Source organism: Myxocyprinus asiaticus, chromosome 9 (genome assembly GCF_019703515.2).
Source record: "Myxocyprinus asiaticus isolate MX2 ecotype Aquarium Trade chromosome 9, UBuf_Myxa_2, whole genome shotgun sequence".
Taxonomy (NCBI): domain Eukaryota; kingdom Metazoa; phylum Chordata; class Actinopteri; order Cypriniformes; family Catostomidae; genus Myxocyprinus; species Myxocyprinus asiaticus.
The window spans coordinates 51,566,655-51,582,757 of record NC_059352.1 but is presented as its reverse complement, the minus strand read 5'-3'; the positions used below and the strand labels follow the sequence as shown (position 1 = coordinate 51,582,757).

General features: G+C 39.5%; 1 protein-coding gene across 4 annotated transcripts in view; it reads right to left on the bottom strand.

The window, feature by feature from the left end:
- zeb2b (zinc finger E-box binding homeobox 2b) overlaps positions 1-16,103 on the bottom strand; it is a 94,817-nt gene that overhangs the window by 14,889 nt on the left and 63,825 nt on the right. For 3 of the 4 annotated variants that reach the window (XM_051706921.1, XM_051706918.1, XM_051706920.1), the window contains 2 exons: positions 9,050-9,316; positions 925-993 (listed from right to left, as the gene is read on the bottom strand). In XM_051706921.1, the coding sequence (XP_051562881.1) occupies positions 925-993; positions 9,050-9,316 (336 nt within the window). The remainder of the gene's footprint in view (positions 1-924; positions 994-9,049; positions 9,317-16,103) is intronic. The other variant, XM_051706919.1, reaches the window with a different exon arrangement.

Sequence of the window (16,103 nt, the reverse complement as noted above, 5' to 3'; positions counted from 1 at the left end):
ACGTATTCGTTCGCTTGAGGTGGTGAATAAATGTTTTTATTCAGTAAAAAGATGTGTATAAACTATGATAAAAACACATTTACCGAATATATTCCTAAAGAATTTATATAAGAATTGGGACTGTCAATACATTGAACAAATTAATTACATGACATGCTGATTGATTAATCAAATTAATCCCATGTATCAGTATTTGCTGAGAAAGGCCACCAAATAAAGATTTATGAATAATTTACATCATAAATTATTGCATACATATATATACATACATATATATATATATGCATATGCATATATATATATATATATATATATATATATATATATATATATATATATATATATATATAAATTACATTAATCACATGCACAGAAAGTTTTAAATAAAAAGTAATGACTTTCTCCACCACTGAAACCCATTTTTGTTTCTGCTGATGTAACTAAGGACACAGAGGTGGGGAAATGTTTTTTGTTTGTTTTTTACATTTACATACAGGTCAGGAGGCATGATTAATTGAGGATACATTTTTTTAATGCGTTAATGTTTATATAATTAATCACATTAAATTAACACATTAAATCGACAGCCCTAATAGAAATATAGGTGCACAGCAAAATAAGTCGTGTGACTTTGCCTCAACAAGCAATGTGAATACATAATTTGCTCAGAGAATATCATCAATATCATGGCATAGCATCTGAAATGTTGCTCTGGTTATTGTCAAATGTCGGACACAGAGCATTTCATCAAAATGATTTTCTACTATTACCTCCCAGAACTGTTCATTATGTTTAATATCAGAGCCAAAGTGGCTTCAACTTCCGTTTTCATTGGTATTTTATGCCAATTTCCACAGAATTTTGTTCTCTTGAACACATGGGATAAACACGCACATGTGGATCAAACACACACACGTGACTCACCTGTACCGTTCCCAGCAGGCTGTAAAGTGGTGTCAGACCCCATAGTGTCATAGTCCCCTTTTAAGTCATCTGAGAGAGAGAGAGAGAGAGAGAGACAGGAGGTGAGTCTATTATTTCAGTGACACACATCTGGACTGAAAACATCTTGTTCTGCATCTCATTTAGAACTCTAAACGACCAACTTATTTACACTGACAACAATCACACACATGCACACAGCAGAGGAAAGAGTCGAGCGCGCTGGGAAACAAACTACAGCAAACTCAGAGATCAGCTGAAGAATGTTCAATACACCTGAACAAGCAAACTGACACAGAGAGAGACAGTGAAGATGTTTCTCTGATCTTTACTCTAGTTATTAATATGATCAGCTGTGTCTCGTGTTTTTGGCACAGAAACTGAACGCAGAGTCTTGGATTCAAAAATGGATATGAGAAAGACAAACCCGACAACACATCGCTGCTGCTCACATTCAATAAACATCTGACATTCTGCTCGGACTTCAACAATTATATGAAGACATTTATCAGTTGTGTTTTCACCTTGTCGGTCCTGTCAAATTTGACATTGAAAATGGACTCTAATTACTTTCTTCATAAATTGGTCTTATTAGGGTTAGGGTTAACCCTAACCCTAACCCTAACCCTGATCTTATTGCACACAAAGTTTTACATAAAAAAGTAATGACTTTCTCCACCTCTGAAACAGCTTTTCTTTTCTGCTGACGTAACTAAGGGTGCAGAGGAGGCGAAAAACAATATTAACCAATAATAATCTGTAATTTGCAGCTATTGAGTTTTGGTACTAGAAAGTTTAGGAGTAAGGTTAGGGATAGATTAGGTAAGGGGTTAGGATTTAGGGTTAGTTTAGGGGTTGGGGTAGGGTTTAGGGTTAGCTTAGGGCTTGGGGTAGGGTTTAGGGTTAGGTTAGGGGTTGGGGTAGGGTTTGGGATTAGTTTAGGGGTTGGGGTAGGGTTTAGGGTTAGGTTAGGGGTTGGGGTAGGGTTTAGGGTTAGCTTAGGGCTTGGGGTAGGGTTTAGGGTTAGGTTAGGTGTTGGGGTAGGGTTTGGGATTAGTTTAGGGGTTGGGGTAGGGTTTAGGGTTAGGTTAGGGGTTGGGGTAGGGTTTGGGGTTAGTTTAGGGCCTGGGGTAGGGTTTAGGGTTAGTTTAGGTGTTGGGGTAGGGTTTAGGGTTAGTTTAGGGGTTGGGGTAGGGTTTAGGGTTAGTTTAGGGCTTGGGTAGGGTTTAGGGTTAGTTTAGGGATGGGTAGGGTTTAGGGTTAGATTAGGTGTTGGGGTAGGGTTTAGGGTTAGTATGGCTAGGGTGGGTTTGGTGGGTAGGGTTTAGGGTTAGGTTAGGGGTTGGTTTAGGGTTAGGTTAGGGGTTGGGGTAGGGTTTAGGGTTAGGTTAGGGGTTGGGCTAGGGGTATGGTTAGGGGACAATATAACTCAAAACTCAAGGTTATCGAGCGAGCACGGGCACAGGCATCTCCATTCTTCCCTCTCAACTGATGTATATAAAGTAAGTATGATATTATTGAAAAATATTCTAAAAAAGAAAGAAAAAGGAAATCTACTACGGACCACTTAATATGCAATATAGAAGAAGTTTAAAACCCAGTGTTGTAGGATCAAAGTGAAACTAAATCTAAAACTCAAGACTTCTTAATATCTTTGCCTATCCTCCTCTGTTATTATGATGTAATTAAAAAAGTATATATACAGAGGTCTCCATAAAGGGGAGTTTCTAGTCTTCCTAGGGCTATCATCATTAGGGTTCTAATTGTGAGGGTTAGTGCAGAGGTTCCTATATACGGATTAAAAAAATAATTGCATCAGGACTGTGATGGTTGTGGTTAGGAAGGGGTTTTGGTCAGGACTATAAAAAGATCTATCTATAGTTCTGACCAGAATCAACCTCATTATATATAACAGACTCATAGAGGGAAGGGAGATTAACATAGGTTTAATCTTTTTCTTCCTCAGGTCTCTTCCACTCCCCACCTCAATGGTTCCTATCTCAGGAGAATAATTGCATTTGTTTTAAACTTATGTTATACTCTTACACCTTGTAAATCTATACTCTCCCCTTTCCCTTCTTCTCCTCATCCTGTCCTGATTTAAAACCTCACTTTTTTTTTAGGGGCCTGGGTAGCTCGCTGAAGACGCTGGCTACCACCCCTGGAGTTCACTAGTTCGAATCCAGGGTGTGCTGAGTGACTCCAGCCAGGTCTCCTAAGCAACCAAATTGGCCCGGTTGCTAGGGAGTGTAGAGTCACATGGGGTAACCTCCTCATGATCGCTATAATGTGGTTCATTCTCAGTGGGGTGCGTGGTGAGTTGAGCGTGGATGCCGCGGTGGATGGCGTGAAGCCTCCACACGCGCTATATCTCCATGGCAACGCACTCAACAAGCCATGTGATAAGATGCACGGGTTGATGATCTCAGACGCGGAGGCAGCTGTGATTCGTCCTCTGCCACCAGGACTGAGGCGAGTCACTACGCCACCACGAGGACATAAAAAGCACATTGGGAAGTGGGCATTACAAATTGGGAGAAAAAAAAAAACAAAACTCACTTTTCCCCATTCACCCCCCAATGCCTTGATTTTAAATATTTATTTATATATAATTTATTGTGTAAATAGTTCTTGTCTAACTGACCTGTCTATTAATTAATTGGTTTAAAAAAATTAATTAAAAAAATAAATAAATAAATCTATGGGACATATCTTTGTAAATAAGAGTGCTGTTCATAAGTGCTATCAAATAAGTACTACACACCATGTCCCCCCCACATGCCATGGAAGGGATCCTTCAATACAATCATTTCACCACACGTAAGTGTACTCTGTGTCATGAATTACCACTGCAAACAAAATACATTCCTGAATGAAATAAATAAATACATACACATAGAAAACCAAGGAAAATACCAAAATCATTTTTTCAAAAACATAAATAAATGAACAAACCGGTCAGATATATATCTTGAAAAATATATATTTACCCAATGCTTTATAATTATTAGGTTGGGGTAGGGGTTAGGGTTTAGGGTTAGTTTAGGGATAAGTTAAGTAAGGGGTTAGGGTTCAGGGTTAGTTTAGGTTTAGGGTTACATATATGGTTAAAACTGTTACAACAGGTGTAATTAAATGCAGGTTCTTTAAATGTAGGTACAATATAACAACATGTATGTACATAATAAGTACATTGTATCAAATGCTTAACTAAATAGTAGTGTGGGGGGTTAGGGGGGTTAACATCTCTTTCACTTCATTCTGCTGATTCTCTCCTTTCTTTTTGTTTCTATCACTTTATTTCTCAGTGTTTTGCCAGAACACAAAGTAAATACTCCAGCAGGAGTTGACTGGTGCTCCTCGAAAGTCGAGGGAGTTCTGTTGTTTTCTCAGGCTGATAAATCAGTTTTTTTGAGGTGGTGTGTGTGTGTGTGTGTGTGTGAGTGTGTGTGTGTAAACATACATTTGAAGGAAGCTTGTGTTGAATGTATTTCACTCCATCCATACGGTTTACTTTCAAAACATTCACGTCTTTGCAGGCCGTTAGCATGCTCTCAGAAAACACGCCGGGCTCGCGGTGGTCCTTGTATCACAGTTATTAAAGTTGTTCATTTATTTTTTTATTCATTTACATTTTGACCCCTATTTTATTTTCAATTTGTCAATTTTTAAAACTATTTTGGCTTAGTGTTGGTTAGTTTTCACTTCATAACTTGTTTTCGTTTTTCCAGTGTTTTCTAATTTTTATTTTAGTATTTTTTATTTGACACAATCTTCTATTTTAGTGTTTTCATGTTTGTACACATAAAATACTATGCATCAAAGTAAAACTCAAATTAATTTGCGGTCATTTCTATTTTATTTAAGGTAGTTTTGGAGCCATGAAATTTTATTTTAGCTTAATTTCAGTTTATGCTTGTTTTAATTTCAGTAAAAAATCAAATAAAAAATAAAAAAAATAATAATAATAATTGAATTGAGTTTTTTTTATTTTTTATTTTCATTATTAATCATAAAACTGTCTTGTACGGCACAAAAAGGAGGCCTATAAGGGCAGAGAGGAAAGCAGGTGATTAATTTAACATCTCTTGTCCATGATAAGAATGTCACGTACTAGTGAAGGGCATTACAGGATATGAGAGTGAGTCAAGGACGACACAAACAAAGAAATCTGACTGACCGCAGCAAACAGTAAAAAAAAGAAGAGAGAGAGAGCGAGAGAGAGCGTGCTGGGCTTATCTCAGGACAGAACTATGTGTTGAGGTACCAGCACAGACATTCCGGCACCAAACGCGTGAAAAAAACACAGAAATGCAGAAAGAAAGTGCCCACAAGTTTGGAGAGAGCCCACAAAAGAAATAAAGAGAGAGAGAGAGAGAGAGAGAGAGAGAGAGAGAGAGAGCGCGTGATTGGCTTCTCACTCTGTAGTTAATGAACGTCACCCCCAAAGCTCAGAAACACTGCCTTGGTTTTTATCACAACACACACACATTGAGGAACTGTAACACAGTGGAATCACAGACATTCTGGCTCCAAGAGGTTTTTATCAAATTAAGCAATACTGCAGTACAGTGTTAGGGGGCCGTTCACACAGGATGCATTCCTGCGTTCCATCTGCACTATTTTTCAATTGTAGTTCTATGTACACATGCACTGACACAGGGGCGTAGATTATTGTGGGGGGGGGGGGGGGGGGGTAGATGCTAATCAAAACAAGCATAGTGAAATGCTCCCCAAAATGTTCTAGAAAAATCTACACCCTTGCACTGACAGATGTCTTTGTGCCGCATTTTCCATCATCTCATTCCATGAGCGCCGCGTTTTTAAGGTGATGTGTAAAATTAAAAGTAGATCAACTTTGAAATTTTTTTTTTTTTTCTTTTTTTTATCACCTCTGTGTTTCTCTTGTGCTCTGTTCTGTTTAAACGGCCCATAAGACAGCATGCTTTCGGCAAATAGTCATAATCCTGACAAAATGTAGCTAGATTTATGCATAAAACAAGAAAATAAAATAATTCAAAATATATTTTCTAAAAACAAGTCCTAATATCTTATGCATTTTTGCTTGTCAAGTGCATTTATTTTGTTTTAAGGACGTTTGGATAATTTTACTGTAAAACAAAACAAAAAATAACTTTTCTCCATTATCTTGTGTTTAGAGTACGGGACTGAGAAGATGATTGACAGTTTGTGGAGAGACAATTGATTCATATAGTTATTTTTCTTGTTTTCAGCATGAATCTCACTAAATTTAGCTAGATTTATAACTAAAACAAGGGCAAAATATATTAAAATAATATAGTCTTAAATAATACGTTTTAGTATCGTATTAAATTTGGCTTCTCAGGTTATTTTATATTGTTTTAAAGTTTAGACAAAAATATGATTGAGAAAATGATTTAATTGACAGTGTGTGGAGACTCATTCAACTAATTTGCAATGTCAAATATTTGGTGTATCTAAAACAGTTGATGTCATGAAAGGGGTCTTTGGATCAGCAGAGTGTGAACGGCCCCTAAGACAACATCCTCATAAACTTCACTAAATAGTCTGCTAGATTTATTTTTAAAAGAAAGTTAAAATTAATTAATTAATTAATTAAATTTGCCAATATTGTAAGAAAAATAAACTTCATTCAAGATATATTCTCTGAAAACAGCTCTTGTTAATTGACAGTCTTTGGAGACTGATTTGATTGATGTGCAACACCAAACATGCATTATATTTTTAAAGAGTTCATGAAAGGGGTCTTTGTCTGAACACATTTTGAGAAACCCCTGGACTAGAGACACCAATGATCGCTGGGAATCTCGGGTTGTAAATAATGCAGCAGCCGTTCTCCTGGAGGAATATCAGACTTCATAATATTCCTAACGCCACATTCCCGGCTCCTTGCTGTAAATGCGTGTTTTTTTTTTGGGGGGCGTATTAAATTTTTAGACTCCCGAACGCCCTCTCTTTCTCTCGGCTCCGTGCACAGCTAGTTCATTAGCAGAAATGAATAGCGAAGAAGTGCTCATTTAGATGGTCTGTCTTCCATGGCTCTCGCACTCCTATGTTTCTGTCATACGCTTCCAAGAATCATTGACTCTTATTACACATGTAAATGGCTATCATAAAAATAAAAATTTCATTTAAGATTCTTAATGACTTGAGCAGCAGCCTGGCCTCCCTTAATGATTACCTCTCTCCCTCATTAAAAGTATTTATCTCTCTGTGCCTGTGACTGCGCCTCGCGCACCAATGATGCTTGCAGGAGGAGAAACTGGGAGTGTGAGTTTATGCGGACACGCGACACTTTGCTATTCCTGCAATTACCAATGATGCTCTGTAAACCTTGCTGAATTCGCCTCAGTTGCTGCAGCTGCTAATAGATTAGAGGAAGAAACTGCTCTTATGTGCTAATTAAAGAGGAAGATTCGGCTTTAGTTGCACTGAACGTTGAGAGGATGTAAGCAGGTTTAATCTGAAGCAACACTGAACACAATTTTTTAAAACAGAACACACAAAAAGAGAACAGAGAGGAGGAGAGGAGAAATGGGCGTGGCTAAGATGGGAGAGGCATGTCAGAGAGGGGAGGGTTTTTTGTAAGATGATAGGGGCGTGTCTAAGACATGAGTATACAGCAGGTGTTTTTGACTTCATCTGCGCCTTACCGTACCAATGGGAGAGATTTGCTGGTTGCAGTCAGGGGGAGGAGTTAAAAAGAGTAGAAATGGCTCGACTTTCTCTTGCGGTACTTTGATGGAATACGTCACAAATTGTATAGCAAACATGCACTGTTTTAAGTCAGGTGCTGATCTGTCTGCGCAACGCTTTATCAAGTCAAACAAACCTAATGTCTGTGAGGGGCGAGGCATGTTTGAAAGGGGGCAAGTGTGTAGTAAATGAGGGTTGTATCTGAGAGGGGATGGGTGTGTCTAAGAGGAGAGGGTGTGTCTACATTATGATTAAACTTTCAGTGAGAGTTGGCAATTTTTTTTTTGATTTCTGCAAGTTGTGTATTTTCCCATGTAGAATGTAGGAAATTTTAATTTTATGAGTTAAATAAAATGCAGAATGTGAGGGGAGGGGCATGTTTTTGAATTGAGGTGTGTGTCTAAAAGGAGAGGGGTGTGTCTGTTAGGGGAGGGCTGTGTCTAAGAGGAGAAGGGTGTCTGACAGAGGGAAGGGGAGTGTCTGGTAAATGAGGGGTATGTCTGAGAGGGGACGAGTGTGTCTGAGAGGAGGGGGAGTGTTTACATTTTGATGGGAGTGCCTGAAGGGCCTTCATTTTCAATGAGAGTTGCTGATTTTTGTTTTAGATTTCTGCAAAATGTCAATGTTTTAGTCTATTTTCCCAAATAGGATGTTGGAAATGTCAATTTTCTGAGTTGAATACATTGCAAAATGTAAGGGGAGGGGCATGTTATTGAGCTGATGGGCGTGTCTGAAAGGAGATGGGTGTGTCTGAGAAGAAAGTGTGTGTTTGAGTGAGAGAAAGGGGAGTGTCTTGTAAATTAGGGTTATGTCTGAGAGGAGATGGGCATGTCTAAATTATGATGGGCGTGCCTGAAGTGACTTCATTTTAAATGAGAGTTGGCGATTTTTGTTTTAGATTTCTGCAAAATTTCCACGTTGTAGTGTATTTTCCAAAGTAGGATGTTAGAATTATCAGTTTTCTGAGTTGAATACAATGCAGCATGTAAGGGGAGGGGCATGTTTTTGAGCCAATGGGCATGTCTGAAAGGGAAGGGCTTGGTCTGAGAAGAGATGGTGTGTCTGAGTGAGGGGAGGGGAGTGTTTTGTAAATGAGGGGTGTGTCTGAGAAGGGAGGGGCGTGTCTACATTATGATGGGTATGCCTGAAGGGCATTCCTTTTTTAATGAGAGTTGGCAATTTGAGTTTTAGATTTTTGCACAAATTTCCAAGATTTAATGCATTTTCCCAAGTAGGATGTTGGAAATTCAGATTTTCTGAGTTAAATACAATGCAGCATTTAAGGGAAAGGGCATGCTTTTGAGCTGAGGGGCGTGTGTCTGTGAGGGAAGGGGCGTGTCTAATATGAAAGAGGGTGTGTCTTAAATGTGATGGCCGTGTCTTAAAAAAGGGATCGGGTAAAACTCACCAGTACCATCAACTGACGTGCTCAGCAAGTCATTCTCGTGCCAAACATTTTCAATTCCACTGTCCTTCATATCATCGTCCTCATCCACAGTCTTTCTCAGCAGCGTGTGATCCAGGGATGGGGAGGGCGGAGCCACTGACTCATGATTGACAAGGCTGACGGGACTCCCCGCCCCGTTGAGCAAGCCATCCTCCCCTGACACCAGAAGTCTGTCTTCCTCTTCAGTGTCTGAACCGGTTTCTACAACGTTCTCGTAGTCCAACACTGTCAAAAACACAAACACACATAGAAGATTAATATAAAACACATCTATACACATAAGCATCTATCTATCTATCTGTCTGTCTGTCTGTCTGTCTGTCTCTGTCTATATATCGATCTGTCTATCTACATTTAGATTCATTTGTGTATTGTTTAGTTTTTGTTAAATGCTGACTCACACACACACACACACACACACACACCCACACACACACACACACACGCACACACAGACAAAGAGAAGTCTATCTTAACATTCCCCTATGGACAAAAAGATTACACTAGGCATCTGTGTTCCTAACACAATCTTTGGTTAATCCACTGGTCTGCACTTGCCTTCTGAACAACTGCACAACAGGTGCAAATTAAAATGAAAACGGTGTGTGTGTGTGCGCGTATGTGACCTGGGCTGAATACCAATTGACAGGGGAAACAAAACCTTTTCAAGAGGTGTGACCACAAGGGTTTAGGCAAGTTCAGACGGTGTAATGCTCTCTATGAGAGAAAGAGGCATGGAAAAAGAGGGAGGGATAAAAATAAGAATAGAAAAGCCAAAAGAATAAGTGAGACATTCAGTAGTGATGTGTGGTCCAGATATACCTTCAGCACGACACATTTACATTTAAAATACTCCTCACACCCCCAGCATCTGGCCCGACTACTTCTGGACACACTGCGAATGACAGGGTGCTAGTGCCCAATCTGGCCCTGTTTCATGCATTTCCATTGCAGAAAAGGCTGTTCTGGGTTGGGAAACTGGGCATCAGCCACTTAAAGTTGTTGGTTTTGAAACAGGAGCCAGTAATGTCTAAGGTCAGGGGGCAAGATCATTCCCTCACCATGTAAAGTTTTCTAAACATCAACTTAGTCTGGCTAGACTGGAGAAAAACCAAACTAGCTGGTAGAAAACTTGATAGAGTGCAACAATGCACGTCCACGTTTTCAGCCATCTTGGTTCAGGAGGTATTTTTTTCATAGGGATTTCATAAAATCGTTCACAAAAGAATTCAAGCCATGAACCAAACCAACAAGCTCTTAGATTAATCACAACATTACAAACTTTTATTTAAAGCAAAGAAGTATTTGAGAGTTGGACAAAAAGACAATGGTACAGAGATGTCTGCGTACTTAACGTCTTTAATGAGGGAATGAACTACAATCCCATGAAGCATTGTAATTGATTATAAATAGATTATTCAATATATTTAAATTGTATTGCAAAATATTCCAATACATATATAAGTAGTTTGAGAGAGTAGGGAGACCGACTTGATTGCTTCATTCATGATGCATCATGAGAGAGGGCGGTCGCTGCCGAGCTCTCGGTTTGGTTGCCGCAAATCTCTGACTGGTGGATCGTTTTCTTCAGGATTCATGGGTAGTGTAGTTCTTAACATGATTTTTAACAAATTAACTTAAAAAATGTGGACTCGTGGGTTAGGGTTTGGTTAGATTAGGGTTAGGTAACTCTAACAGAAGCATATATCATTGATTAGTTATTTTTTTAAATGATTCGCCTATGGAAAAATAATCGGGAATTTTACTTCTGGAACCAGACTGTTGCGCTCTATAATCAACAAAGATCATACTGGAATCTCCCCGTGTAACGCGTTACGACATGCATTCAGCTAATGGACACCCCAGTCCTATTTTTGACGTGTTGTACAGCGACCCCTGCCACTTTATTTTCACCATCCGTTTGATTTACAAATGATAAAATCATAAAAATTACGTCAGATTTAATTACTTTGAAAATTAAAATATGTTCTTAGAACTAGTAAACAAAAAACGAGATGCAGGATGTTTATTTGTGGGCAGGTTTAGAAGTAAAATAGTCAGTTATGTCATCAATCGGCTGTCAGGTCAGTGGAAACGCAGGCCTGATCTGAGCATCAGTGCCGTTTTAGTAGAAATGGGGTGAGAGAGACTGAAAGAGAGAATGACAGAGAGAGAGAGAGAGAGAGAGAGAGAGCGCCATGACATGTTGAGAAGTTAACAACAAAATCCATCAACTTTGTGATCGCTGTTGGAAATTTTGAAAAGGCCGATGAATAATGATGGGTTGGGCAGAACTTCATCTAAAGTAAAAGTCTACAGCGAGCGCATTGTTTGGCTGATAGACAGCCTATCATATGGAGGTATTGTGCTCTTCAACACAATAATTCCAACCTGCTAATGTCACCGCAGCCATTACCACGATTCCTCACCTCATCTCTAATCAGTCTTTTGTGTTTGGCGAGTGCAGACACAAAGAAATGATAATGTTTACTTGCCGGAGAAGTTCTCCTCTGATGACACTCTCTATTCGTCTGCGCCTTCGTGCAAGTGTCAAAGGGAACAAAGGCGATTATGGCTGCCATTCTCACGGCGATGCTACCTGCTCCTCTGCTTTTGATTTCAAACAAATAAAAGGAACATCTCTCACTCCGATGCCACAGATAATTAAAATGACATTCCTAATTGCCCCAGTCACCGTTAATGCTGGGCTTAACTTACGCGCCGCCTGCGACAGGCCTGTCATTTCCACCGCTACTAATCGCAGGGCCGGGGTAGATGGTATTGATTCCGATGGCCGCTTCTCAATGCATAATGGAGATCGAAAAGACTATAAATGAAAGAAACTCCCCTTCAAAAACAAGAAACTGGGTCAAAACCTCTGCAGAACCTTTTTCTTTTTTTTCAAATGAGGGAAGCAATCAAAAACTAGTGTTGTTTCTTTAGTACCAGATGTTCCTTTAGCCAGTGTGATGCAAACTATCATCATTAAAGTTGAAGTAGTTTTGTGGCTTTTAGTTAATGTTTGAGTCCTTCTACGCTAGTGTACTCTAATAAGCAGAACATACATGTTTAATATGTACAGTCTTTCTCTTCTGGGAAAATGGACCAAAAATATTTATGACATTATCTTGCACTCAGGGGTGTATCCAAATTTGAATCCAATAAAATGCTCTCTAAAATGAAATTGTTCCACCTCCTAATAACAGCTGCCTCTGATTAGCACTAGCAAAACGCAGGTCATGGTTCACAGCTGTGATGTAAACTAAAGTCCACTGATGGAGAAAAAACTGAATGGAACAGAAGGCGAGGATCTCGAGATGCACATTTCCAAATTGAACTCCTTTCCTGACATAGCATTTAAAAACCCATTGCTTAATCTGAACGCAAGATGCAATGGCTAAAAACCTCCACCTAAAGGCCAAAGTATACTTCGGTTGTCCGCGTTGCTGATCGCTCCATGCACAGTATGCGTCATACAGATTTCATCATCAGCAAAATCTACATGGACTTTTCTACAACTTTTCTCGACACGCAGCCAGTCCTCGTCTTTGCGCATCGCCGGCAAGTATCACAAAGCAGTCGTAGTGTGCATGCGTCAAACGCATTCATATTCGCTCGCGGTCAAAAAAGGCAACTTTAAAAGGCATCGCGTTCGACCGGGTGCAGTCAGATACACAGAAAAACTAAATATACCCAGGCCTTAAGGGCCGGTTCACACCGAACGCTTTTGCAACAATAACGTGTCAAGTTAAAAAGAACTTCAACCTTTAAAAACGCGTCTCGAGACACCTGTGTTCTGTTAAACTGTATTTGTTGTGCTGCATCTAGCAAGTCATCGTCAGTGCATGGCATACATCTAAAATACAAATGCATCATTCTTAGAAATCGAATGTGCATTTTATATCTTAAATTTGATGAAAATTTGAATTCCGAATTTGAATTAGACCGCCTTAAATATTGATACTGTATATGGCTATATATAAGATTTCTGTTTGGGATACGTCAACACAGGAAATAAAACTGCACTTGTCAAACCAATTCATCTTTAAAACAATAGTTTGTCTCTAAAGATTGAGTTATCCATAGCAGGTAAAGCCTTTTAAAATGCTATGAGGCCTTAAAATGAAGCCTAATAAAAAGAAGAAAAAATGAAGCAAAAAATGAATACATTTCCAAACAAACAGGAAGTATCTCTCTTACGCTTCCTGTCACTTCTGACTTTATAATCCAATGACCCTTCTCAAGTCTAAGGCATTTAGTACCTCTGTGAAATTCCCAAACTGCTTCAAGGTTCGATTCGCTCACGCTGCAGCACAAACGCGACCTGAGGGCATCACAGTATGTCCACTCGCTCTGGTCCGGCACAGGAACATGATGTCCACATGCTCTGGTCCGGCACAGGAACATGGCCTGTAGCTCTGAGACGGGCCTGTGGCTGTGAATTAATACTGTGTGTGTGTGTGAGGTGATAGACTCCCTGCAGAACTGTGGTTGTGTCAGTAGGGCTAATGGGAGAGGATGTGAACCGTGCTGCAAGATAACTGACCCTCCACATGCTGCCACACACATGCAGATCAACTAAACGGCCAACAGTGAGTGGAGTGTGTGTGTGTTAGAGAGAGAGAGAGCTCTAACAATACATTTAAATGTTACATTTTTTTTCATTTACTTTAGTTTAGAACGTAATGGTAGAAGTCAGCAATAATCTGTCTCTCCCTAACCACAAGAGAAATGACTTCCTTTAAAGGGATAGTTCAGCCAAAAATAACAATTCTGTCAACGTTTACTCGCCCTCTTTGTCATTCCAAAAACATTTCTTTCTCAAAGAACTTTTATTGTAAGGTAAAGAGCAGTGTGAACATTCTGCCTAACAAATCTGTTTGTGTTCCACGTATAGATGGGAGTCCATTCCAAAAATAAACAATTGTACGATTCCAAAAAGTTGACTCTGTTCAGGGGCGTGACAGTATATTTTGTCATTCATACAAATGATCATAAATAGTGTTAAATGTGCTTTATTAGTGGGGGCCTGGGTATCTCAGCGAGTATTGACGCTGACTACCACCTCTGGAGTCGCGAGTTCAATCCAGGGTGTGCTGAGTGACTCCAGCCAGGTCTCCTAAGCAACCAAATTGGCCCGGTTGCTAGGGAGGGTAGAGTCACATGGGGTAACCTCCTCGTGGTCGTGATTAATGGTTCTCGCTCTCAATGGGGCGTGTGGTAAGTTGTGCGTTGATCGCGGAGAGTAGCATGAACCTCCACATGCTGTGAGTCTCCGTGGTGTCATGCACAACGAGTCACGTGATAAGATGCACGGATTGACGGTCTCAGAAGCGGAGGCAACTGAGACTTGTCCTCCGCCACCCGGACTGAGGTGAGTAACCGTGCCACCACGAGGACACTTTCATAGCTCAAGAGACAAGATATCAGTTATGTATCAAGTTTGTCTCAGATGTTTCTCCCCAAATCCATTGAGAGAAATACAAATATGAGTCAAAAGTGAGAAATGAGTCAATTGTTCTCATCCAGTAAGAGTAAAGAGCTTTAAAATGATCATTTGCTCTCAGAAGAATTTGATGAGAAATGTTTGAGATCTCATCTGAAACTCAAAAGGAGACACTTGCGAGATTGCTGGAGTCTTTTTTCTCAGTAGAAACTTCAACAAAAGTCTCAATTTGCTCTCCATTGCCATCTATGAGAAACAATTGAGATTTTTTCTATAGGTCTCTCACTCTTTAATTTCGAACCCATTTATGAATAACTCATTTTTTTTCTTCTCAAAATTAACAGGATTTTGCTCTCTAAGGCGAGTATACTAGCAGAGTCTGTTTTGTTTTTCTTGCAGTTAACTTTATCTGTTCTACATGGATCTCTTTTTCGGTGTCTGATATGGGGGTTCTGGGGGTGTCGTGAACGTTTCAAGAAAGAAAAAAGAAAGAAAGAGAGAAAAGATGTAAAGGGGGTGGTGTTGGGAAGAGAAAAGCACAGAAGGACAGCAGGCGAGAGTGAACAAAAGACTAGTGAAAGAGTGAAGCAGCTTTGAGTTGCCAGTGAATGGAGAAAACTCACTGATGTGTAAACCAACTCTAGTGTGTGTGTGTGTGTGTGTGTGTCTGGGACAGGGTGAGTGTGTGTGTGTGTGTGTGTGTGTGTGTGTTTCAGGAAGGGCTTGATATGTTCAATAATTTCTGCCGTGCCACCGCCACAGTAGCTGCACTGTAATTGAATTAAAGTCCCATTTATTCTGTGGAGGCCTCAGCAACAGGCTGAGAAGAGAAAGCCTGAAGGTTGAGCTGATCTTCCCGACCCAGTCTGGACCAGCCCACTTCCACCATCTGTGTCTGCTCCGGGTAGCCCACTTCCCCCGCCTCTCATTTCATGAGCCAAGAAAAGGTCCACAATACATACACAAAAGATATCTCGGCTGTCCCGGAGCAGCGACGCAACAAAACCAGCGTGAGAGAGTTCGGGGCTGTTGACAGACGTGTCACTTGCCCGATCAAAACAAGTTCTGCTTTGTCACTACATCTTACGTTGATCATGTGTATATGTGTTTTTATGCCGTAAAGGGATAGTTAAAGCAAAAAAAATAATAAAAATAATTCTGTCATTATTTGCTCACCCTCATGATGTTCCAAACTGCATTTTTTTCTTTCTCCATAAAATGAGTGAATAGTGACTGAGGCTAACATATATGTCAGGTGGCCAGTCCATCACATTGCTATATATATATATATTAGCCTCAGTCACTATTCACTTTAATTGTATGGAAAACATGCATTTTGGAACAACATGAGGGTGATAAAATGATGACAGAATTTACATTTTTGCCTTAACTATTCCTATGCAATGGACTGTAGACACTTTATTTAATTCTAAAGCCTAAATAATGCCTAAATAATGTAAATAATGTAATGCATTTTAATTATATGTATTATATATATATATTATATATATATATATATATATATATATATATATATATATATATATATATATATAATGTATTTAAAAT